The sequence below is a fragment of the Elephantulus edwardii genome, unplaced genomic scaffold (assembly GCF_000299155.1).
Source record: "Elephantulus edwardii isolate Elephantulus edwardi_28Jun2011 unplaced genomic scaffold, EleEdw1.0 scaffold00113, whole genome shotgun sequence".
NCBI lineage: Eukaryota > Metazoa > Chordata > Mammalia > Macroscelidea > Macroscelididae > Elephantulus > Elephantulus edwardii.
In genome coordinates, this window is record NW_006399863.1 from 8683149 (window position 1) to 8709719 (window position 26571).

The window sequence follows — 26571 nt, forward strand, 5'->3', positions numbered from 1 at the left end:
AACCTGTGAACAATCTCAATCTCTTCGCCATCCATCCTGATGCTTCCAATTGGTCCAGTGGTGAGAATCTTTGTCTCCTTGACATTGAGCCTCAGTCCATACTGAAGGCTGCAGTCCTTGACCCTCCGCAGCAAGTGCATGAGGTCCTCCTCAGTTTCAACAAGCAGGGTTGTGTCATCTGCATAACGCAGATAGTCTACATAGGAAAAATGTGAGACATTGCACAGCTTGCAAAATCACAGTATGTAACTGTAGTAATCATGATAGTGTGGTGCTGGGAGAAATGGGATAGACAGGAAAATTGGTAGGAATGAGTAGAGAACACAAAAGTAGTCAATCCACACAACCATACCGACATTTGACAAAGGTATAAAACCAATTCCGTAAAGAATGGGGTTATTTTCAACCAAGAATGCTAGAACAATTGGGGTGGGGGAAGAACCTAAACCTGATACTTTATACAAAACTTACGTCAAGAGAAATCATGGACTTAATGTGAAACTAGCAGCCTTTTTAGGGTGTTGTGGTGGCTTAGTTGTAAGGGGCTATACTGCTCACCCAAGGGCAGGTGACTTGAATCTACCAGCTGCTCCATGAGAGAAAGATGGGTAGACTCCTCCCATGGGATTTACAGCCTCTTGACAACCCACTGGATAGTTAAGTATAAATCTATTCCAACTTGATAGCACATAACATCAACCATTTAAAGGAGAATAAATTGGTGAAAATCTTAAAGAACTAGTTCTGTTAGACTTGAGACTAAAAATACGATCTAGTAAAGACTTCTGATTTAGGAAAGAGAGACTTCTGCTCTAGGAAACTTTTCATAAGGATGAAATGACAGACAGTATAGAAGATACAGAAATATTTTCAAACTACACATCCAAAAACGATGTTGAATATATGAAGAAAGGTCAAAACTCAGCAGAGAAAAAGGACAAGTAGAAAGGGCAAAAGATACAGTCACAACCAATGTTGTCAAGATTGAATCACTCATACATTGCTGGTTAGACGGGTACAACCACTATGGAAAAACAGTTTGACATTTTTGTTAACCCAGATATGCAGCTGTCATACATGTGACTCAGCAGTTGCATTCTTGGATATTTAACACAGAAATAAAAACACATTCACAAAAATATCTCCGTAAATATTCATAGTAGCTTTACTCCTAATAGGCCAAATCTGGAAACATTCCACAGGGAATATCCTGAGAAAGATTACGTATTGTACTTACATAATATTCTTGAAATAGCATAGAAATACAAAAGCATTTAAGATAATGTTTGCTTCTTGTCAGGGCAGGGTGCTGAGAGGAAAGAGGGTGTAGCAAAAAAAGAGCACAAAAGATTCTTTCAGATAACTGTACTATAGTTTTTAAGCTGTTACCTTTGGGGGAACCTAGTTAAAGAGTATTTGGATCTCTGCTTATTTCTTACAATTGCTTCTGAATCTGCGGTTATTTAAAAAGTTCCCTTAGATATTATTGTTGACAGGAGTCCAGAACAATGTAGCATAGTGGAGTGGACTTGAGGGGAGGGATTGTATAACAATGAAAGATTTTTTTTTTTTTTCATTTACTTTTCAAAAAGAAAAGCAAATTCGGGGGGGGGCAGGGAGGAAAGTGCAACAATGAATGACTGGAAATCCAAAGACTCTCTAAACTTTCATTGAAATAAAATTTAAAAAAAAAAAATTTAGTGATACCTGTCTTTCCTCTTCTGGAGAATAAGAGTCACAAAAAGTGGAAGCTGAGATGAATGGTGATAATATGGTGGTGGGTACATATCCATATCTGTCAGTGTATTTGTTTTGGCGTATAGCCTACCATCCTTCCTTACCCAAGAGTAAGGGTGGGTGTATATTCCTACCTCTCAGTATATTTGTTTTGGCATGTAATTCTATTCTACCATCTTACCTTACCCAAGAGTATTTACAGTAGCTTTTGTGTAAATATTTCACTTCAGTATTAAGGAAGGGGTTCTTTTAAGGCTTTTTGTGGTGGTCACATTGGAAATAAGAAAAGCTCAGCCCCAACCCTCTCATTTACAAAGCAGTAGTGTAACTATAGAGTGCACCTGATTATAAAGCTTTTTCTTTTTTTAAGATTCAGAGACTCATGAAGGTTTTAGTGTTTGATAGCCAGTTAATTCTCTTTAAGACTTTTCCCAATTTTAGTAACTGATTGCAGTACATCAGTCAGTGTTGGGTCTTAATTTCATTAGCAGCAGTTCTTCACTTTTGATAATACATAAAATAATGGTATATATGCCACTTAGGCCCAGTGAGCTAATAGGGAAACTGGTGCCCTAGTGAAAAGAAGCTGCACTGCAATCCTGGAGACATGTGGTTCAAGGCCACCAGCTGTACTGTGGGAGAAGGATGGGCAGACTCCTCCCAAGCAATTAACTGCCTCTGCAGACCCGCTGGAGGGTCAGCTATGAATCATTTCTGACTCTATGGTATTCACCACCAACAACAACAGGTTCAGTGAGATCTGCTAATAACATCTGGAGGGGTTTGTTTTTTTTTAATTATTTGAATATTTTATCTGTCTTGATTTAATTAGTTTTGGAGGGAGATCACACGCTCTCTTATAGACACTAAGCAATTTGAGGATCTGGTGGTAAACTCAGTTATGCTACATAGTAATAGGGAGCTCTGGTAGCTTAATGATAAGGAATTGCTCTGCCAGCCAGAGGTACACGGTTTGAATCCACCAGCTACTCCATGGGAAAAAGATGGGCAGTTAACTCCTATGCGATTTGATGTCTTTAAAAACATGCTGGTATACACCACTACCACCATAATAATAGTATGTTATTAGAATATACTCAAATGTTACAATCTCATTTCTCTGCACCTTTTTTTGTTTTCAAGTGTCCATATACAGCATCTGGTTTTATGACAAGAATGACTGTCACCGCATAGCCAAACTCATGGCAAAGTAAGTATTTGTTACCCTATAGTTTTAATTATTAGTATATGAGAAATGAGGGGAAATTATGTTTCCTCCTCAATGCTCTTTGTTACCAGAGTTTATTCATTTATGTATCTGCTAAATTCCTATTTGTTGTCAAAATTTCGGAAAAGTAATCTAAAGTTATCTATAATACTACCACCCTAGTGTCAGCATGTCAGTCTCTTTCCTTCCAGTCTTTTTATCCGTGTACGTTAGGTTGATGGGTGTAATCATTAGTCACAAAAATAGACTCCTACTGTACCTTTTGCTTTTCATGTCAGCAGCATTTTCCCAGTGCACTCAGTAAGTTTAATAGGCCCCTGTAGTTTTGATAGTGACTGCATCATACTCAAGTCTGTAATTTAACAAGAACCTTACTTTTCAGCATATTGGTTAGGGCTCTAAAGCTGCTATGAGTATTATCAGACTGATAAACATAGGCAGTGAGTGTGATTGAGGTTTCATCAAGAGTCCATGATAACAAGTAGTATTGAATTCTGTTGTCTGACAGAAAACTCTTGCTCATACCCATGCTTCATTTCTTTACATGAGTTTGGTTTTGATGTAAACAGTTGCTTTAGAACACCTCTATCCACTAATGGATTTTGCTGCAGGAGATTATTGAAAACCAGCATCTTGGGATTTAGAGAAAAGTTTCCATTGATTTAAAGTTCCAAGTGGTAACTCATTATCTTTTTGTCAGACTAGCCCACAAAACTACCCTCTCTCAATTCATATTTTCTTTATTCTCCTGCAAGTCCTTTATCTATGTATTTTTGTGGTTTGTGGCATTTTCGGTTCTGGGAGCCCAGGAGCTTGAGTTGCTGCAGAGCTCTGGACAGAGTACTAAAATAGCCAGTGTGTTCTTTGGAGTACCTTGCTTTTCCATTTTTGTCTGGACCTCCTCAGAAATGTGGCCTTCTCTTCCCCTCTGTCAGTTCAAAATTCACTTCTCTCTCACATGAGTTTTATCTCCATGTTGAGGAGTAAAACAGTCTTAATTTTGTAAAAGAACTTTCAATATTTTAACTACTCTCTATAAAAATAGAAACAAGTTATTAGCCTTAAAACAACAATTCCAGGAATGTATGCATTTTTTTTTTTAAAAAAGATAGCTGTGCCTAAAGCCACACTATAATCCCAGAGTATTGATATATTCTGATTGGATATTTACCAGTCCCCTGCTGTGTTTCTTCTAGTTGTGAGTTTGCAGGACAGATCCCTGTGTGTTACTATTGACCACTTATGAACATTGTTTCTTATGAATTTGTAGCCACTAGTATTTGAAAATGTATTGAGTATTTGAACTTGTAACCACTTTGTAGTAGAAAAGTAGATTTCTACTCATTGGGTATGTATTAGACAGAGTAGAATTAGCTCATAGGGTTTCCAAGCCTAAAGCTGCCTTATCCTTCTTGCATAGGGTGGCTGGTACTGGAACCAGCTTTTTATTTGCTTTTCACTTAACAGACCAACATTTAACCCATTGCACCACCACAGTTAAGGAACTGTGGGAATGGGGAGCTTGTGAAAGTAATCAGAATGTAAATGTGAACTTATTAGTAGGTGGAATCTCCACGTGCCTGGCGTATTTATGGAGGAAGAGAGTATCTTTTATAGTAATAGATTGGCTTTCTGGTTACTAGAGTTTTGTTTTTGTTTTCGAATTTTCTTTTGGTACTGTGAATCTGCCTGCATACATAGCTTATTTGCTATGTATTTCAAAATACAGCCTCTGCTAACCAGAATTACAAAGTAAACGCTTTGGTATATTGTGCTCCTAAATAAATCTGCCTGTCAGTGACCATTTGTTAAATTCGATTCTTCCCATCACTATTTTGACAATAATAAAAATTCTCCAAGTGATTTATTTCAAACTATGTTTATAAAAAATGAAAAGTTGTGTAGGAGAACAAGGGAGCTTCCAGAACTTCTGGGCCTGTACTCTTTCTGAACTTGGAAATTCTTTGAGTGACTGGCAGTAACAAAATTGAAAATCACTGAATTTTAAAACTGTTGATTATTCTAAAGAAAATCTATGCTCTCAAAACTATTTCAGTGATAGAAGCTGTTTGAATGTTTGCCCTTATAGACTATAAAATATGGAGTACTCGTGGAAATTAGTTTTTCCTAATCAACAATCTCAGGGCACAGTTGCATATTTGAGAGGAAATGTGGGGTCGCTTTTTACAGCACTTGAACTGGAAGTGGCATTATTGTCCAAGCCTTACTTCTATGAGAGCCCTTTCTACACTTACTCTGGCCACTTCTGTTTTCAGCCGTAATGAGCTTTGTGCAGTGGCCTCCTCACAGGTAAATAGTCTTCTTTTCAACCAAACTTTCTGAGCCAGTCTAAAATCAGGGAAGAATTGAACACCATGGCCAAGGTAAGCAGCACAGCAAGGAGGAGATAGAAAATGGGCTTTGTGACAAAGAATCCTTTATGAAGGTGGATTCAGGCTGGTATGACCTATAACTAGGTATTAAAGAAATAGATCATCTGAAATTGCTTTCTTCTGATTATTAATGGCCCCGTTTCAAAGAAAAGCTCAACTGGAGATATGTACCATTTCTTTCTCTGTGGTAAAGTATATGCACTTTCATTTTCTTTTTTGGGTCCTTTTTGCATTTTTCCCCCCTAGCAATACTCACATTTTTGTCCATGCAGATTTTTTCCCAAGAATTAATTTCTAGAATGAATATGAATATACTAATTATTAATGAAATTGATTGGGCCTTCGTATCACAGTCAGAAGTGGGTGATCAGTTCTGCTTCCTACTTTGTCTCCCTTCATCTAGAAGCTGTGCTGAAACCTGCTCACAATGAGCAGGCATTTAGAATTCTAGTGCCAAAGCCCTCTGCATCACAGCAGCATGCAAGGTCACCATACATGCAAGGCCACTGCCGTACACTGTGACAAACTGACAGGCATATACGACTGTGAAGTAGTGAACTGAGACCAGGTAGCCTGCTGTCCTTTTCCTTTTCCGTCATGTTCTTCTAGTGGCCCAAAGACAGAACATTGAGAGCATTCATTCTATTAGTGTTATGGATAATTTTTAATCTTTCTGATTGTGGGGTGATTTTTGGGTTGTGGTTTTTTTTTGGGTTTTTGTGGTTTGTTTTTTTTTTTTAATTCTTGACAAAAAATTCATCCCTGAGCTCAGTTACCTGCCTGGTGATTTTTAAGGAGGAAAATAATAGAGGCTTTTCTTTGGGGGAGGGCTTAGAAACAGCTTTCCTACTTCTCACTCTCTCAGTGTCAATATAAACTTTCTCCAAAGGGTTTTTTAGCTCTCCAGCCTTCCAGTGTCTTTATAGTATTGTCCATTATAAAATTTGCATAATTTGACTGATTTTTAGATACTTCTGGGGAGCACTGGTAGCCTAGTGGTAAGAATCTGTGCTGTAGTCCCAAAGGCATCTAGTTCAAATCCACCAGCTGCTCCACAGGAGAAAGATGGACAATCTCCTCTGGTGCAATTAAGATGCCAGTGAAAACCCATTGGAGGGTCAACTGTGGGTTGATTCCAACTTGCCAAAACTCAACAACAGAGAGAAAAAGATACATCTTAGTAAAGCTTTGATGTACCTACTTCCACCAACTATACCAAAAAAACTAGCTATTTTTATTTTTGTAAAGGTGAAAATTGCTGGTTGATACTGTAAACAGACTGATAAAAATGCTAATATATTCCTGGGCTAAGGTAGACAAGACCTTAAGTTTTATATTGCAGATACATCACATGACAGTGTTACTGTATCCTTGCAAGATCAATCTTGGGTCAGATTGTGTCTAAAGAGGTTTTTTTCTAAAAGCTGGTTCTTTTCCTCTAGTGTGGTAGAAGAGGAGACACGACGGTCCCAGCAGGCTGCTCGGGATAAACAGAGTCCCAACCAGGCCAATGGCTGCAGTGACCAAAGGCCCATCGACATCTTGGAAATGCTGAGCAGAGCCAAGGATGAGTACGAGAGGGTGAGACTGGGTGTTCACCAGGAAAGGAGATTGGGGGACTGGGGAGAAAGCTTCTGGGCCAACAGAAGTAAAATTTGCTCAAAAAGAACCATGTATTAGAGTTTTAAACCTAAAAGATTAGGAAAGTGCTTAGCCCAGATTTTTATTTTGACAGGAAAAGAAAGAACCATCTTTTTCTATTCATTCTATTCATGTACAGTTACTATCGGGGGAGGAAAGTGGGTTTGGAATGTGAGAGTCTGCCAACAGGTACTACTGGACATGCTCATGTCTCCCTCCCCTCTGTAGTCTCTATTAGGATTTTAGGAATTTGTACAGGTCTTGAAATCCTCTTTGGCTTTGAAAGATGTTCTGATGGTTCTCACTCCTTAACCCTAAAAGGATGAGAGTAGCTAACACTGCTTCTCAGATTCATTTGTACACAGGACTGACCATCTTTCATGTGCTGCCATTAACTGGAGTTAAAATCAAACATTCAGTGAACATACGTGCTCAAGAAGATGTTGTCACTAGGTGCTATCAAGTTGACTGTGACTCATAACAACCCTGTGAACAACAGATCTGAAAGTTTCTCCATGCTGTGCCATCCTCATGGTCTCTGAGACGTTCTAGCTCATTGTTAGTTTCTGTGTCAAGCCCTCTTTGTTGAAGGTCTTCCTCTCTTTCTCTCATCCTCCACCTTTCCCAGCATGTTGTCTTTTTCAAGGTGCTGGCCCCTCCTGACAATAAGCCCAAAGTGGATGAAATTGAGTTTGACCATCTTTGCCTCCAAGAAGCAATATGGTTGCTCTTCCTCCAAGACAGAGTATCTCTTAGCTATGAAAATTAAATATTAGAAAATTTCATCATCTCTAATGATGAATATTGAGTCTTTGGATATTGAATGAGAGTAAGTTTCAAGAATCATTTTCTGATTTAAGGTTACCTCATAATTCCACAAGCCCCACATGCCTTTCCTGAGATCTGAGTTGTTTTATATGAATGCCTTGTTATGTTTTCATAGAGGCTTTTCTGTGTCCTGATAACAAAAAACTAATCAGTCCAGGGTTCTGTCACCCATCCCAGGTAGAGACTGAGTGAAGGTGCCACCTAAGACAGAAACTATGGATGTATGCTGTCTGGAAAGGTGTTCAGTTATTTCTCAGAGCTATAAAGGAACTCGCTAAGGTCATATGGGCAATCTAAAATCTGACATCAGTTCTAATTATGTGAACACTGCAAAAGAAAAGATAAAGCTAGCACAGTAATTTTTGTTGTAAGGAAAATTTTTCCATAGTAAGGAGTGAGTGAAATGCTGCCAGTGGTTAGGTTAAAACTAAACCTTTTAGAATTTAGTTCAACCTTCGATGTTTGCTTACAATGTATTCTTTTGGGTTTTTTGGGAGGGTTTGTGTTTGTTTATTTTTGGTTGGGTTTTTTGGGGGGGTTTGGTTGGTGTTTGGTGTTTTGGTTTTTTTTGTGGTTTTTTTTGGTCTGTACTTAGTGTTCACAGTGATCGAGACTCTATATCTTAGCTTTTGAAAGGGCTCTCCTGGACTTCCCAGTGACAGTGACCCCTCCATAAAGACTGAGGAGACTAACCAAGTTAAGGCAAGGTAGGGTGAAGTATAAACTAGGCTTCAGTGATGGAATTTAATCCCAGATCAATCTCCCTTAATAAAATGCCAGACTTGAGTAGAGAATTTATAGTAATAAGAGGCTTTTTAAAATTAAAAACAATAAAACATTTTCTTCATAGCTCTTACAGCTTATTTGAACCATCTTTCCCAATTTTTAGTATAAGGAAAGGTGGTTGAAACTACAGTGTTTAACACTTGTTCTGTTCTGAGTTGCTTCTAACTACAAGATAAGTTCTAGATTTTGTTGGTGTTTGTTTAGTAAAATAGTCTTTTATAACCTATTGTTCCTCCAAAGACTAATTTATCTTTATTGACAGTAACTATTTATGTCTACCATTGACTTTCAGATTATCACTCCTGCCTCTCTTAACAGAGGTGTTTGAGAAGTTAACCAGTGGGATGTTTGTTTGGGACCATTTCATCTAGAACATTTCTGCTTATCTCTCTCTTATCTTTATCTATTTCACAAGGATTCTCTGTGAAATTTGAAAGAAGGAAAAATTTAAAAAGAACCATGATATATTTATTACTATTCCTTAGGGTATTTAAATATACATAATCAATACCCTACATTTTCCTAATTCTATGAAAAGTCCAGTTGTGTATCTTTGTAGTTGAGTCCTTCTGGCTAATTTTTTTATGTACAAAGTTAACTTTTTTCTTAAGATAAATTTTTTGAAAGGTCCTGCACAACTATAAGAAATTCTTGAGAATGTTTAAAGTACCAGTGGGTCAGGGGAGAACTCGAGCAAAGAGCGTGTTCTCTGTGTCTGAATGTCAATTGCAGCTCACCTACAGCCAGTCATCACCAAAGAGCCAAAGTTGGCCTGGCTTTTCCCAAAAGTATGAAACTACCAGCTCTTTTAAAATGTTTCTGGATATTGACTACATCTGTTTTAAGAACTTTTTGAGTTTGTTTCTTAAGTAGAATTTAAATATAAGTAACCATTTCCCATAATATGATGCTAATGGTTGATGGTGATGCTGCACAAAGACTATGTTAGAAGATTAAACTATTTCTCATAGACTTTCTCAGACTGTTTGATCTTCTTTAGATGGATTGTTATTAGGTGCTGTCTAGTTGAGTATAACTTAGGGACCCTATGAATAACAGGCCTGAACCCTGTCCTGTCCTGTGCCATTTTCGTCAGCTCTGAAACACTTGAGCCATTTGCTACAGTCACTGTGTCAATCCATCTTATTAGGGGTCTTCCTCTCTTTCTCTGACCCTCCACCACCTTTCGAAGCATGATGGCCCTTTCCAAGCAATAGCCTATCCATAGTATAAGAGACTATGAGACACCATCTTTGCCTCCAAGGAGCACTGTAGCTGTACTTTTTCCAAGACATACCTGTTTGTATGCTAAGCATATATTACGGTGTCAAGAAAACTTAGCTCTCTATATACATTGAGGTTTCATTCTTTTCATCTTAAGTTTTTAAAGAATATATGTTCAGCAAATGATGTTGGAACATGTGGTCAGCTATAAGGGGGAAAAACAACCTAGAACCCTTCTACAAAAACCAAGTCAATGTATCAGAGCTCTAAATGTCAAATTTCTAAAAGACAAAGATGTTTTCAATATGACCCAACTGTCTCACTCCTAGTTAATTTTACCCTAGAGAAATGAAACCTTTTGTTCACTCAAAAGAACCTGTTTTTTTAGTAGCAGTAATTGTGGTCACCAAAAACTGGAAACCTTGTAAATGTCCTACTGGTAAGTGGTTAAACCCACTAATACATTCATAGAATGGAATGTCACTCAGACCGTCTCCCAGGACTTCCGAACATATGATTCCAGTTCCAAGTTTCCAGAAAGATGCAGTGACAATTAATAAATCTGGTTGCTAGGAGTTGGCTTCTGATGGAGAGTGAACATGACCAGAAGAGGACAGCATAGAGGAGTTTTTTGGGGTGATGAAAACAGTTGCCTATCTTTATTGAGTGGTGGTTGTTATGTTCTGTCAAGTCGGAACTGATTCGTAGCTGACCCTTGAGTGGGAGTTCAGAGACTGGAAATCGCATGGAGGAGGTTGCACATCTGTCTCTTGCTTTGTTGGAGTAGTGGTTTTAAAAACTACATCTCTACACTCTCCTGCCCCCTTCAATAATGTTACATTTAAAAAGATAATAGAAAAGAATAGGTGAGCATGTTACTGGTTTTTCCTTAAAAGTGTGATTTTTTAAAAATGCTATCACTGTTGCCTATCATCTAGTGCTCAGTTCTGAAATTTATTTTCTATAGATTCTGTACTTCAGGGACTAAAGCATAATGTTTTGTTGTTATTATTTTTAAAACTAACATCCCTAATACCGTCCAGTGATGTTTTATTAGCCATATAATAGGAAGCACATATTTCACATGATACTATTTTTTGGTTTTGTTTTTTAAGAATCAGAAGGGCGACTCAGATATCTCCAGCCCTGGGTTACAGCCAAGCACTCAAGTCTCCAATCTAGGAAGTTCAGAGACTCTAGAAGAGATGCCCTCTGGGTCACAAGATAAGGTTTGTACAGCCAAAGACAACTTTGTCCAATGCAACAAAACAAAGAATCACACTTTGTAACTATTTTAATGAAGTACAAGTTTGATTTATGACCTTTTTTATCAAGGTATGTACAGGCAGCAGTGTGTTTTGAGCAGTGTAATTGACATCCACCCATGTCACATCCCCTTGCCCCGTGACTTTCATACCAGAAGTCAGAGTAATCCTGGTAAAGTACAAGTCAAGTCATGATATTTCTCTACATAAAACCCTCTACTGGTGAATAAAAGCTGGCATCTTGGCCGTTACGGTCTTTAACACCCCATCTGAACTGGCTCCACTACCTGTGGTCTCATGCTCACCCTGCCAGACTGACTCACCCCCAGCCTCATTGCCTTTCTTGCTCTTCCTCAAATGCATCAGACACACCCCTGCTGCAGGATAAATGTGTGTGCACTTGTAATTCCCTTGGCCTGGAATACTTTGCCTTCTTACGTAAGACTTGTTCTTTTTCCTCTCCCACATCTCAAGTGCTTTCCCAATAGTTGACAGCTTCTCTGGGCACATTCTTTAAAATAACAGCCCACCTCACCCCCTGCCCTGCTGACCTGGTTTGTGGCCCTCACCACCAGTGTCAGCTCTCTTTACCTTGTTTACTACTGCATCCTCAGCTTCCAACATTGTTGTGTGTTTTTGATAAATGAACTTAGTGACTAATAAATGCCTGAGTATTTTTCATAATCAAGTAAAACCTATCATTTCTAACCTTATTTTGAGGTAAATATAGATTTATAGATAGTTCTAATAAATAATTCTGAAAGATCCCAAGTACCCTGTACTCATTTCCCTATTGATTGATTACCTCTTGGAAAATGCAGTGCAATATCACAGTCAGGATATTGATGATAATCTACAAATCTTATTTCGATTTCTCTAGTTTTACCTTGTACACATGTGTGCATATGTATTTAGTTTAGTGTAATTTTTTCATGTGTGTCCAAATACCCCCTCCCTCCGATGTCTAGAGTAGAGTTCCATCATAACAAGGATCCTTCATGTTGCCCTTGATTTACAACAGAAAATTATTTTTCTTGCATTTTTATTCATGTTAAAATTTCCAAATTATGTTGAGTTTTTATTCATTCATATACATTTTGTTATCTAATATTAATTACTGGTAATATAGTTAATTATACTATGTAACCAGCCCTTTATTATATATTATCATTCCCTTTTCCCAACTGGTTTTTGGGTTTTTCAATTTGATTTTCCTCTTCTTTATTTTTCACCCCTGGTAACCATCCAAGAATGATTCTACCTGTGTGTAGACTTGTCCTGAACTTTTTATAATAGTGGTCTTATACCATAAATGTCCATTTGTGACTTTCTTCTATCACTTGTCATAATTTCCTCTAGATTATCCATGTTGTGCAGGATTTTGCAAATTTATCATTTTTTCAACGGCACATGGTACTTACTCTGTTATGTGACTAGACCATAGTTTATTAAGCTCTTCATCACTTCTGAGCACTTGGGTTGTTTCCACCTCTTTGCTGTAGTAAAGTATAGTAAATGATCTTGTAGTAAACATAAGTATGCATATATCAGTTTGTGTCACAGTTCTTTCATCTTTAGGATATATATACCTAGTAGTGGAATTGCTGGATCAAATGTTATTTCTGTTCCCAACTTTGTAAGGAAACACCAAAACTGTTAGTGTTTATACCATTTTACATTCTCATCAGTCGTGTATGAGAGTGCCAGCTTTTCCCCACCCTCACTAGTGCTGTCACTCGCTCTTTTATTGAACTTGCTCTTGTTATTAGAGTAACAACATCATCTCATTGTTGACCTTGGGGGATTGACACAGTAACTTGGGCATTGAGATTAGGTGTGTTAGAGTCAGTGAGACTGCATCAGGATATAGAGCAGGTTCAGAGCTGTTGTATATAGGGTTGCGTTGAGTCATGAGTGACTTAATGGCACATAACATCAACAATAGCTAATGATCTTAAGATTTTCTTCATGTGTCTATTGGCCATCTGAGTTTTTCTTTGGTGAAGTGTCTTTTCGTGTCCTCTTTGTAGTGTCCATTTTGTAATGGTTTGTCTTTTTACCTTATTGAAATAATGTTTTTTATAAATTTCAGAAATGAGTTCCTTGTCATGTGTCATTGCCAAATATTTTTCCCAGTCTGCAGGGTCTAATTTTACTCTTGGAGAAATGTTGATGCTAATTGTGTTTTTCTTTTTATTTTATGTAAACGCTTACTTATGCCATTGTTTTTTTAATCTACTTTTTATCTGTCATGGGTTTTGGGGTTTTTTTTTCTTTAATCTCCTTATGCCATAGGTTAGGGATCCTGAGTTTGCCCCAGTTTGTTCTCCAATAATCTTTATAGTTTTAGGCTTGTCATTTTAGATCAAAATTTAGATCTAAGACTTTATAGTTTTTGATCAAGGTCCCTAGGTCCTTAATCCATTTTGAATTTGTTTTTCTTTATGGTTGTGAAATATGGATCTTGTTTCATTTTTCTGCAGATAGTTTTGCCAGCATCATTTTTTTAGATTGTATCTTTTCCCCATCTGCTGGTTCATCTCTTTGTCAAACATTAGCTATACATGGTTGGGTGGATATTTCTTGAGTTCTCTGTTGTTTTCATTGGTTGTCTGTTGCTGTACCAGTACCAAGCTGCATTGATTGTCCTGACTGTGTAAAGGTCAGAAGTGTAAGGCCTCCTACTTTTTCTTTTTTAGTGTCCTTTTGCTTATCCTAGGGTTTTTTTCTTTTTCATATAAAGTTGTTGATTACAAAGATACTCTGTATCTTTTAAGAAATGGGGTGTGGATCAAGATTGTATTATCTCTAAGGATGACTTTTGATAGTATTACCATTTTCACAGTGTTCAGTCTTATGATCCATGAACATTTATGCTACCCTTTATAATAACATCAACTTTTCCTCTCCACACTCTCCTTGGTCCTCTTTCTCCATCTTTAAACCCTGGCACCAACTAGTCTAGTTTCCATTTCTGTAATTTTGCCACTTGAAGACAGTTAAAAGTAGAATCATACATAACTTTCAGAGGATGACTTTCTTCACTCAGCACACTTCCTGGAGGCTCAATCAAATTGCTGTATGTATCATTTATTGCTGAGACGTCCTTCACTTAGTTCCTGGTATCTATGTACCACCATTTATGAAACCGTTTACCTACAGAAGGACATCTGGTTTGTGTCCAGTTTGAGTTGGTTACTATGAGTAAAGCTGCTGTGAACATTCATGTAGGTTTTTGTATGAACATAAATATCTGTGGATATCAGGAGCTGGTTCTACAGAAGCTGTTGGCAGGGATTCTGAGCGATGGGGTGGAATGTTGATTGGCTAAGGGAAGTGAGGACATGTGATAAGGCCTCTTATTTAAAAACCCTTCCCGATTAAAACACTCTTGGAAGCAGGAGTGGCATCCACTTCCGAAATGGCTTGCCTCTGGGAACTCTATGAACAGTGCTCAGGTCTTTCGTTCATAGGGTCACTGTGAGTCATCTACGAATCGATGGCACTTAACAACAATAACAACAACATAGAGAGCTACGTTGGCCTACGGGACAGAAAGTTACGCTACCAAGCCCGAGGTGGGTGATTTTAATCTGCGACCCTCGGGCCTGGTTTAAATTCTTTTTTGTCACACATTTTTCTAAGTGGTGTAGCACTGGTCAGTGCTTTGCTGTACAGAGGTAACTCATGGTTGCTGTGATGCTAAACACTGTGACACTGATGTGCCAAATGTGATAATAGTTACTCTTGGTGGACAGTGTTTTGGTGGAGCTTCCCGATTAAAACAAGCTTGGACTATACCTGTCAGACCTGATTTGATGGAATACACACACACACACACACTAATAATAATAATAATAATAAGGACAAGTATAAAAACAAGCTTGGAAGCAGGAGTGACATCCATTTCTGAAACAGCTTACCTCCGGAAATTCTATGGACAGTACTCAGGTCTTTTGTTCATAGGGTTGCTATGAGTCATCTATAACTCGATAGCACTTAACAACACCAACATCTGGTATAAATGCCCAGGAATGCAATTACTGAGTCATATGTATGGTAATTGTATGTTTAGTTTAATAAACTGCTAGACTTTTCCACAGTAGCTGTATCATTTTACATTCTCACCAGCAATGTGTCCATGTTTTTTAAGAATTTCAACTGGCTTTTTTTCCCCCTACTGGTTTTTGTGTACTCTTCTCCCATGTTCCATTTTTACTGTCTTGGATTTAGGATCCTAAAGATCAAGCTTATAGTTAAGTGATGCTATATAAAATACATTTTTTTTTAAAAAAAACTGGTTCATGGAGATTTTTCTATTTGATTTGTTTTCTTGTTGTGTTTTGTTTTGCGCTTTTAATGAAAGTTTATAGAAAACTTGAATTTCCATTCATTCATTGTTACCCATTTTCCTCCCTGCGCACCCCCTAGTTCACATTTCTTTTGGGAAAAAAACTGTTAATTGTTGTACAGTAACTCCTCAGTCCACTTTACTAAGCAGCTCTTACTCTGGACTATTGTCATACAAATAATACCTAATCATATATTCTTTTTAAGCAGTTCTGTTCATCATCTGTTTCATTGCAGTGTACCTTATTTTATCCCCTCTTTTCTTAGTTTCCTCCAACCCCTACGTCACTCCTGTTTTATACAAGTGGCATTTTGCAGAATTTGTCCTTTTGTGACTGACATATTTCATTCAGAATAATGTCCGCCAGGGTCACTCATTTTGTATTATAGTTCATGAATTTCTAGGTTACCAGTGCTGCGTAGTGTTCCATGGTGTGAAGATATCACAGCTTCTCTATCCATTCATTTGTTGATGGGCACTCGGGTTGTTTCAGTCTTTTTGTTGTTGTGAACAACGCAGAAATAAACATCAGTGTGCATATATATCTGTTTGGGTGGCAGTTCTGATTTCTTTAGGGTATATTCCCAGTAGTAGAATTGCTGGGTCAAATGGGATTTCTATTTCCAACTTTTTGAGAAAGCACCATACTTCCTGCCATAACGATTGTACCATTTTACACTCCTGCCAACAGTGAATAAGAGTTCCAGTTTCTCTACAACCTCACCAGCATTTGTTTGCTGTTCTTTTGAATTTTGCTATTTTACTGGGATGAGATGATGATTTTGCATCTCTCTTAGAGCTAGGGATTTTGAATATTTCTTCATGTGTTTGTTTGCCATATGAATGTCTTCTGTGATGAAGTGTCTGTTCATATCCTGTGCCCATTTTGCAATTGTGTTGTTTACCTTTATCTTGTTGTGGTGCTCAAATATTCTGTAAATTCTAGATATAAGTCCCTTATCAGACATGCCATTACCAAATAGTTTTTCCTAGTCTGTGACTTTCCTTTTTAACCTGTTGGAGAAGTTTTTTGATATATATATAGGAATTTGATTCTTCGAGGGTCCCATTTATCTATTTTATCCTCTCCTGGCTATAGGTTGATTTGTTTTTAAAAAGAGCAGGGTACTAAGTTTCTTCTGGACAGTTATGTCTGTTGTGGGAACAATAACCCTTTTCCTTTGTAAATCATGACAGAAGCCTTCCTCTGACAGTTGTAGATTACAAAGTTAAGGATTCCTTCCCTACACTGCCTAACTCAATTAATTATGTAATGAAACAAAAAAAATTGCCTTAACTGAATGCATAAACACTCTGCATTGTCCCATGTAAAAATGAGTGAGGAAAATAAATTTTCTAAGGAAAAAAAAATCTAAGAGAAGTCAGATATTCAGCCTTCAAATACAAGCACCACTGATGTGGACACAGAATTTTCAATGGATACTCAGGGCACTTGTGTACTCTCTGAAGTAACAATACTGAAGTTGTAGTTGTTATTCTTACTAATCCTTTCATTATCCTCTCGTTAATGTTCTGGACCTTTAAAATTCTACATTTTAGGCAGAAGTGATAAACTTCTGTAAAATATAGACATCTGAATATTGTGAGTAGTCAAGTTGATTAATAAAATGAACTCAGAGCTACATGCTGTGCCGCCATCTAGTGCTGAAAAAATAAATAAGATTTTTAAACCGTAGCAAATTTCATTTCCAGATTACTAAAATTCACCTTGGGATTGTTTGCCTTGGTAGTTGGGTTTGTGGTTGTTTAGTATTTTGTGGCGCAAAGGAGAAGTTGCTTGTTTGCTTTCATTTTGGCTTTTTTGCTTGGTTTTTGTTCCTGTAGTCAGGATCAGTATATACCTTACAGTGTGCCTAGAGCAATAAGCAGGTGGAAACCACAACATGAATACAGTAAATCCATACACAAATATAAGATACTCCAAACATTGAGAGGTGTGGGATTGAGAAAGGAGCCAAGTAAAACCTGACGTAGTATAGCAGAATTTTGCTGTGCCCTGTACATCCATCCTGCAAAGGGGATGTAAGGTATCAGGCCAATAACCAAAAGGTCAGCAATTCTAATGCACCAGGCGATCCATGGACAAAGATGGACCATCCCCTCCCATAAAGATTTACAGCCTCAGAAACCTGACGGAGGGTCACCGTGAGTCAAAACGCACCCAGCAGCAGTGGTTTGTGGTTTTATACAAACTGTTGTTTGTATGAGTACTGTTTGCTGTGTGGGGCTGTGTCAGTCTAATGCTTAATTTAAGTGAGGTATTATACAACCCAGAATCTAGACTTTAAACATATTCAGACATGAGAAAAGAATTTCTTTTCATTTTCTCTGTGGTCTTTAGAAAATAAATCCAGCTACAGAAGGAATGCACTGTTATTTCCTGTTATGGACAAGGAGTGTAAGGAGGATCATCTCAGACACAGACATCTGTTCAAATCCTGTGGGGCCTTCAGTGGTGAAGCGTGCTATGCTCACTCGGGCTTTTGTGATTCTAGTTCTGCCTGTTAGTTATTTCCAGAAGTTGATGTATTTTGATCTATAGCCGCCTCACAACCTCATGGACAACAGCAGTTGAGTAGGTAGTCTGATCTGCCTGATTGGCATCTCTCTCTGAGGTAGCAAAGTGATTATCAGTGACGATTACAGCTATATCTTGGCAGTAATAATTGTGCTTCTCCCGCCCTGCATGCACAGTGCTGAGCCCTGGCCTCCTGAGGGAGTGAGCACTCTGTGAAGCTGCTAATGCTATAACAGCCCCATTTATTCCTTCTGTAGAAACACCTCCATACCAGAGGAAGTCTGAGAATCTCCTCCTATCTCATCTGTCTGTCTCTCTCTCTTATTGCATAATGATTTAGTGCCATTCTCCTCCCCCAAACAATCCTGACCCTTTTTTTAAAAGACAGTATCAAAAGGATTATCTTACACTTAGTTGCCTGTGACCTGGACAGAGTGAACAAGTATTAACTATGTTAACTTACAGTGTATGGGTTTGGATTGTTAACAGTGAGCTTTAAACATACTTCTGTGTCTTTGATTCCCTGCACCAGGGAATGACAAGAGTGCTTTGTAATAAATAGCACAACCATGGTATCCCATTAATGTTGTTGTTGTCTTCTGTAATAGGAGTTTGCTAATTCAGAAGGGTTTGATGAATTTTTAATATCCCAACAGATAATCTGGTTCTCCTTAAAAAGTTTCTAAATACCGATTGACCATGATTATTACCATATAGTGTCCATATAATGATTTTCAGAATAGCCAGCTTCCATTTGTTGAATGCTTGTTAATGATTAGACATTTACACTGGAAATTTCAGCAACCCTGAGATAATTACCACGCTTCCCTTTTTTTTTTGTTTGCTTTGTTTTTTTTAATAGTTTATTTACAAAGTTCGAGTACATTGTTTTTTCAGATCTTTCCCATTTCCTTCACTCACACACACACACACACACACACACACACACACCCCTCAACCCCCATCAAATTGTGAGACTCTATGATTAACACCTCCACCCTCCTTTTCTTTCTTTTTTTTTAGATGAAGGCACTAAAGTGTTTATATATTGTTTCCTGGATAGCATAGCTGAAAATTATATGTATGTATCTTTGGTTTCCGAGGAGTCCTGAGTGTGTAATTTTTTATGTATGGCTGCTAACTAAAAGGTTGGATGTTCACATACACCGAGATAGGCTGTCCTCTCTTCTTCGGTAAAGATTTCTAGCATGGGAAACCTGGATCAGTAAGCAGTGTGTTTGACTTTTTATTTCATTCTTGTTTGTTTTTATCTTTGGTTCCTGAACCCCAGTGCTGCAGGTTTTTCCCTAAAGAAAGATGAGACCATACAATCTACAGCATTTTTTTGTATCTACAGTTTATAATTTGCTATTATTAATGCCTTTTATTTGAAGTGAGTCTAAATATGGAAAATTCTTTAAAGTGCCACAAAGCATTCAGATGAGACAGTCTTGCTACAGTATTATCAGTAACGGCCTAAATTGGCCTTTTGAAAATTCATTGGCTTTACAAAGCCCACTCTTCACATTAACATATATCATTGACTTTTTACTATTAATACACTTCTCTTTATTGACGGTTTGCTAGAGTAAAATTTAGTTTGAAGTTATTTTTTAACAACTAAAGGTGACTTCTACTTTTTTCACAGTACTTATTGCAGACACACTATATTCTCCTCAGACCTGTCCTACTACCTCTTAGTCCACGCAGAGAACACACAGAATTACTCCCTTAACTTCTGTCTCTTACGTGCAGATTTCCTGCATCCTCAGTCATCAGTGCTAGGCTCTTCCCTGACAAAAGTCCTTGTCTGACATATGTCAATCCTTAGCACAGAGGATCTTGGTAGTACTGTTTTGTGAATGAGCACGTGCTAGCTGGTTACTGTTGTAGTCGGTGAGCTGTCGTTGCTTAAGCCGACAAGTCCAGGTAGATAAGAGGGCCGTGATCGGGGATAAATGAGGATGGCAGTCCTTGCTGTGAAGACAAGCACTTCCTGAGTGCTGGGTCCTATATGCCCTGTCCCTACTTTAGAGAGGGTCTGGGATTCAGGAGCGGGAGTGACATCCACCAGCTTACATAGTCTCTGCCCCTGTCATCCTTGTCTTGTCCCCACACTCTCTGGAAGGAGTGCTACACCTCTGCTCCCTTGACTTCTATTGCCATTTTTGTGTCAAATCAGCACCTCCAGATCCCTTCCTGAAGGTTTCAGGTGTCACACAGAGACCTCAGACCTGTTAAAAACTTGTCTTGCCTACCCACGTATAGCAACATTACATGGAAACCAGAGCCCTTTGTGGCTCCTCGCCTCCAGCTTCTAGCCCTCCTTTCTACTTCTTTGATTCTCATTGTCATCTCTGTCAGGGTCTCATCAAAGTCCCTTGTTTCTCCACTGAATGACTGTGATCACTTCAGCCTCACCCCTTAATCACCTCACCACTTTATGTGCCTGCCAGCATATACCATTTAAATATGAAACCACATGGGTCATTCCTTGAGCATGTCCTCGTTGCCGTCCACACAGCGTGTCTGCAGTTTAGACAACATTTAATCTCCCCACCATCACCATTCCTCCTCCCTAACCTCTGTGACCCAACCCTGGCGACATCCCCAGGTGAGTGCTCCAGCAGCTCACCTCACCCCTCCCTTTAACATAAGACACTCACTCCTGAGTGCTCCTTCCCTCCCATGGAGCCCTGCTACTGTATGCATCAGAAGTATTTATTATCTTTTATCAGTGTCTCCATTCACCGTAGCACAGTGCCCGCTAGCACACATAGTCAAGATTTTCCAAATGCACAAATAGACATCTTCCTAGGAAAAACTGGTAATTTTCTGTAGAAATGGGACTGTGCTCTGATGCTGTTGGCATTATACTTCAGAAACAATATACTTTACTTCAGAAACAATATACTTTCAACCCTTTAATGACATTTCTGAGTCCGTAAAATAGTCATTCCATTGACTTCTTTTTTCCCTGACAAACATATATAAACAACTCAGGAGACCACCACCTGCTTTTGCACACAACTATAAGTCTGTGCTTCCTGAGTTTTCAAAGTTCTAAGGTTGTCTGCCACTGAAAGACAGCTCAGTCAGGGTAGATCTTTTTTATTATTCTTTGCTGTGTTCCTTGGACCTGGTTAAAATGGTCCTTAGTATTCTGTGGATACATGGTTAGTAAAAGTTTAATGAATCTAGCAATCCTGTTTGAAGATGCAGGAAGTCTGCTAAGTGGAAAGCATGTATATTTGAATGCTCATTGGTGCCAATAAACCAGTTTACTAAAATATGTTAACTTTAAACTTTGAGACTTATTAAAAGTTGTTATTGTGCTTATATTAAGGAATCTGCCTGTTGGAGGTAGGAAGGGAGAAGACTTGCTGTAAAAAATAAGGGTTCAATTTTTTTTTTTTTTTTTGGTATTTGGGACCCAGTTTTCAAGGCCCTTCATTACCTAGCTTTTCACCAATATCTGTGAAATAAAGGTAGTATCACTTGGTCAGCATTTGGTCCCTCTAACTTCTCCAATAACATTTTCACACTTGAGTTACTGACGTGGGACAATTAGGCACCATTAAGTTTGTAATAAGGAACTATCTTTATACTCATCTGTGGGGAGCCAGGGGAGGTTAATTCTAACACAGAAGTTCCTAAAACTTGAATGTTATTGTTACTGCAGCTCTCTCTCTACAAGTTAGGAAAACCTGGCCATAAAACCCTAGTATATCTTCATTTTGTTTCAGACTCTGCTAGCTCTTCTTTCTGCAAACTGTTTTGATTGACAGAAAAGACTTGATTACACTGGTTTCCAAATGATTTCTCTCACTGGGTGGTTTGACTTGTTTTTCAGTCAGCACCATCTGGACACAAACATCTGACAGTAGAAGAATTATTTGGAACCTCTTTGCCAAAAGAACAGCCATTGGTCATGGGTCTTGATTCCGAAGAAGTGGAGAAGCAGCCAGGAGATGCCTCACAGAAAGAGCCCAACTCCTTCCTACCGTTTTCCTTTGAGCAGTCTGGAGCGGCCCTGCAGTCAGACAACCTGGGCATGCAGCCTGCTGCTCCGCACTCTGTCCATCCTGAAGTCGCCACCCCATTGCTGATCACGCCTGCCTCCATCACCCAGTCCAGTGACAAGCATGCCTCAAACTACCTGATCCCACTGAGCCCTGTCCTCAGTCCTACCCTGCCAGCAGAAGCTTCTACTGCACAGGTTCCCCCCAGCTTACCTCGAAACAGCACCATGATACAGGCAGTGAAGACCACGCCCAGACAGAGGTCTCCCCTCCTGAATCAGCCAGTCCCCGAGCTAAGCCACGCCTGTCTGATTGCCAACCAGAGCCCTTTCAGAGCTCCACTGAGTGTATCTAGCACGTCTAGCACAGCCCTCTCAAGTGTGGATCTACTCCAGAAACTCAGGTTGACTCCACAGCATGACCAAATTCAGACACCATCGCTTGGGAAAGGTGCAGTAGCACCCAGCTTTCCTCCAGCAGCTGGCCAGCTGGCCACCCCTGAAAGCTTCATAGAGCCTCCGTCTAAAACTGTAGCAGCCAGAGCAGCGGCCTCAGCCTCCCTGAGCAACATGGTGCTTCCTCCTCTTCAGGTACCAACAGAATGTGGGGTGGGGGTCAGGGAGGCAACTAATTGGGGCACCATGAAACTGTAGAAACCACGCTGTCAAAGAAATAGTGTCTTTAACAGAGGCACCTGCTGAATGTGTCAGGGGCTTAAGGAGCTTCGTTAGTGAATAGTGGTATAGCTCAGTTTACTTCCCAAAATTACTTCAGTTGGTAAAGGCAAAGAAACCATAATTATGTTTCCCATCTGGGTATGCATGTTGGTTTTGCCTGAGTTCTCATTTGATGCAGGGACTTGGATTCAAACTACACTAAGCTATTCTGCTGTCACTGGGTGCAGACTTGGTGCCAAGCATGCTATGAATGCATCCCAAATTTGGAGATGGGAGGTCAAAAGAAGCTTCCCAGTGAAAGTAATGTTTAAGCCAAGATCTGGGGGTGCAGTAGTAGTAGTTAGCCAGAATTCTCCTAAAGGAAAGGAAAATTCAAGGCAGGGCATATCACATGTGAAAAGGCTCTGCAGGTGTGAACGCATTTGAAGAACTTAACCACAGTCTAACGTTAATATACTGTGGAGAGGGATTCAGAGGAGCTGAGATGAGCAAGACTCTGTAAATTGTGTCAGGGAGTTAGAACTTTGTTCTCTGAGCCTCAGGAGGAGTCTTTGAAGGTTATTGAGCAAAGGGTAGCATGCTGGGAAAGGGATGGGACTAGGACAGCTCTTTAGAAAGGAGACTGTGGCTGTCACCCAGGCTGGAGATAGTGGGGACTTCAACTTTGGTAAGTTGACGAATGGATTTGTTAAGATCCCCCTCAGTAACTTCCTAAGATCTGTAAGTCTACAAATGAGAAAATTAACTCCATTGAAGTGCCTATTACAAAATCATACTGAAAGAGGGCAGAACTTCCCTTGACACAGTATGTTGGTTGCCTTTCAGGATTTTATTCTCATACCCTTTTTAATAATCTCCAATCTTAACATTTTGCCAAGTAATAACATGTAGAAAATCTTATCATCATAATACTAGTATATCATTTTAGTTAATAGAATGTTTTGTTCTTTCCCTTTGAAATCTTGTATAGAAAGAGTTGATTTAGTATTTTGTTATATTATCATTCTTGGCTATATTCTCTGCAGTTTTCTGCAGCTTAAGAACACTAAAAGTTACTCATTTCAACAGACAGCACACTCTTGAAATAAGCCTGCTGCCACCGTTCCAGTTGCTCTAACGGTGTAATCCAAACCTGTAAAGCTTTGGGAGAACCTGAGTGCTGTTTTTTCCAGCCGTTGGCTTCTGGGACAGCACCCTGCTCATGACCCGCCTCCTCTCACATCATGGAGGAAGCAGCATGCATGTCAGTTTCCATTTACCTAGCAATGTCTAATATTGGACTTAGAGCTTCATTGAATTCTAATGTATTTTCTCTGCAACCAGAAGCTCTTTCCCCAGTGAATGAAGACAAAAATGTAGCATGTGAAAATATAACTGGGTTCTCAGAGTTTCGGCTCTTTCCTTAGTGATACCTGCCGGAATTTACATATATCCTTTGGGGGCGTGGGGCAGAGCTGACAAAGGGTGCTGTCTACAGCTCTCACCATGTTGTTGAGTGATACATCTCACTTTCTCAAGTTCCTGTCAGCCTTTTCCCTCAGGAATTTAGAAATTCATTAATATTGGGAACATTGCTTATTGCTAACCTAGAGTTTTTACTAGTAACTAAAAAAAGAAATCTTGCTAGCTGATGATTGCTACATCTGTTCATCTTTTCTTTTTAAATATTGCAGTCTATGCAGCAGCAAAACCAGGACTCTGAAGTATTTGCCCAGCCTAAGGTGTTATCCAGTGCCATCCCAGTAAGCACTATCTTCTTCTGACGAACACATTATATATGTATTTTTAAGTTCTGCTGCTAAGTGTGAAGTCAAATGTCACTTTAGTTAAAAGTTTGACCTTTCAAACCTACATCCATTTCAGATACCCCATTCCCCTAGTCAGAGGTTGGTGCTATAGCATCTGTAAAGCCCGAGTCACCTCTCTAAATGTCTTCCCCTGAGTGTGGGTCTCTTGGCAGGGCCAACCACTCTCTGTGTTTGTGAATGGGCGGCCCAGTTCCGTGGTTAGCTGTAAGAGCTGTGATGTCTCAGTTAATAAAGGCAGAGTCACTGCAATAAGGACATTGCCCAAGTGCTGTGACTTATCCTGTCACACCAGTGCCTTGTTTGTCAAAGAATGACTTACTGCGCATGCTACACTATTACTGATCATACTTGTCTTCTCACTTGATTAGACTGGATTTCCTGTAACAACTCCAAGACCTTTCTTATAAAATAAATAGACTTCATTTTTTAGCTAACTGAAGCTTCTTAACAAGTTGTAAAATACTCAGCTCTTTCTATTCAGTGTAAGTTGTTAACACGTAGCTATTTCATTTCAATGCATTTACTTAACCCCCAATAGTTAGCATGTAACTCTGCTCCAGTCTTCCATTATGCCTGTTGTGCATTCTGCCCTACTCTGGGCTACCTTCTGCACTTTGCTGCAAAATGGCTATTGTTTCTCTGCAGGTTACAGGCCCCTCACTGGTAACCGCTACAACCACAACAGTACCTTCTGTCCTGCTGTCACCGAGTGTTTTCCAGCAGACAGCTACGAGGTCCACAGACCTTGAAAGGAAAGCAAACTCCCCGTCTCCTCTAACTGTTGGGACATCAGAAAATCCAAGAAAGCCTTCGATTGTTCTCAGTAAGGCTCAGCTCCAGGATACGCTAATACATCTGATAAAGGTATGTAGGACATCAGTTAGTCTTTCCATTTGTAGATTTTCCTTGGACAATCAGTTCATGTAGTGTGAAAAGACTAGGTAAGAGGCTACTTCTGTTTCCCCAAGTACACCTAGCTAATGGGGAAAAGCTGAAACAATGAGCTCTAAACATTGGTTATCTCTTGACGATGGGATTATTTGTGTAACTTATTATACAGATCATTTAGGAAGTTTTCAAAGCTATTACCAAGCAGTGGTAACTAATTATATAAAATGTATAAGAATGAGTGTCTAAAACAGGATGGACAATCTCCTCTGGTGCCTCTGGAAATCCACTGGGGGGTCAGCTGTGGGGGTTGATTCTGACTCAGTGGTATACAACGACAACATGTGAATGAGTGTGTAAAATATAAGTACATGTACAAAACATGATGTATGTGAATGATTATATGCAAACCAATTAAAAAAAATGTTTAAAGCCATTATCAGGGAAGTAAGTTCTGCTGACATAAGATGACATGTCATTTTTCTGGTGATCTCTTCCAGAATGACTCAAGCTTTCTGAGTACACTTCATGAAGTCTACTTGCAGGTTCTGACCAAGAATAAAGACAGCCTCAATCTATGACGGGAACTGAGTAAACCTGAGTGCATCTTGTCGACCTCAGAAACAAATAGGTTTTATCATGGAAGCATCTCAGCAGATGCTGAGTTTTAAGAATACTGAAATTGAGCCTATAAGAAATGAAAAAACTTAATTCCTTAAGAATGTTTTCCAAGTGACGTTCTCAGTGATAATGGAGGTTTCACTGTGAAGCATCACCAGCAGACCTTTTATTTTGACAAAAAAGAAATGACCATTGTGTTAAGTTATGTGGGTGTATCCAGCTGTGATTAAGTATGTGGAATAGGGAGTCTGGTTTTTAGCTTGCCATCATTTGTGAATACTTAGAGAGCAGTAGTCACCAGCCTTGCAACAGTCAGAGTTTAGCCCAGCCTACAACCCCACCTCCTACCCCCAATCACGTGACTCTGGGCATGAGACTGATAATGAAACTCTGAGCAAAGTAGAAATAACTTGGAATTTTAAGAATCGGAGTTTTACGCTGAAAAATTAGGACTGATTTGTTTAACTGAAGGGTATTTTATACGACTGCCCCGTTTGGGCCTTAAAAGTTCTGTAGTTTCTTAATTGTATTTTATTGTTTAAGTTACCCTAGTCCTGCTGCAC

At 39.0% G+C, this 26571-nt stretch overlaps 1 protein-coding gene across 2 annotated transcripts in view; it reads left to right on the top strand.

Annotated features, from left to right (window-relative positions):
• Nucleotides 1–26190, top strand: part of DCP1A (decapping mRNA 1A) — a 50714-nt gene extending 24524 nt beyond the window's left edge. The window contains exons 4-10 of one of the 2 annotated variants that reach the window (XM_006892229.1): nt 2881–2947; nt 6801–6939; nt 10953–11066; nt 21846–22604; nt 24365–24433; nt 25145–25363; nt 25888–26190. In XM_006892229.1, coding sequence (XP_006892291.1) covers nt 2881–2947; nt 6801–6939; nt 10953–11066; nt 21846–22604; nt 24365–24433; nt 25145–25363; nt 25888–25968 — 1448 coding nt within the window. In that variant the 3' untranslated portion in view covers nt 25969–26190. The remainder of the gene's footprint in view (nt 1–2880; nt 2948–6800; nt 6940–10952; nt 11067–21845; nt 22605–24364; nt 24434–25144; nt 25364–25887) is intronic. The other variant, XM_006892230.1, reaches the window with a different exon arrangement.
• The last annotated feature ends 381 nt before the right edge of the window (nt 26191–26571 follow it).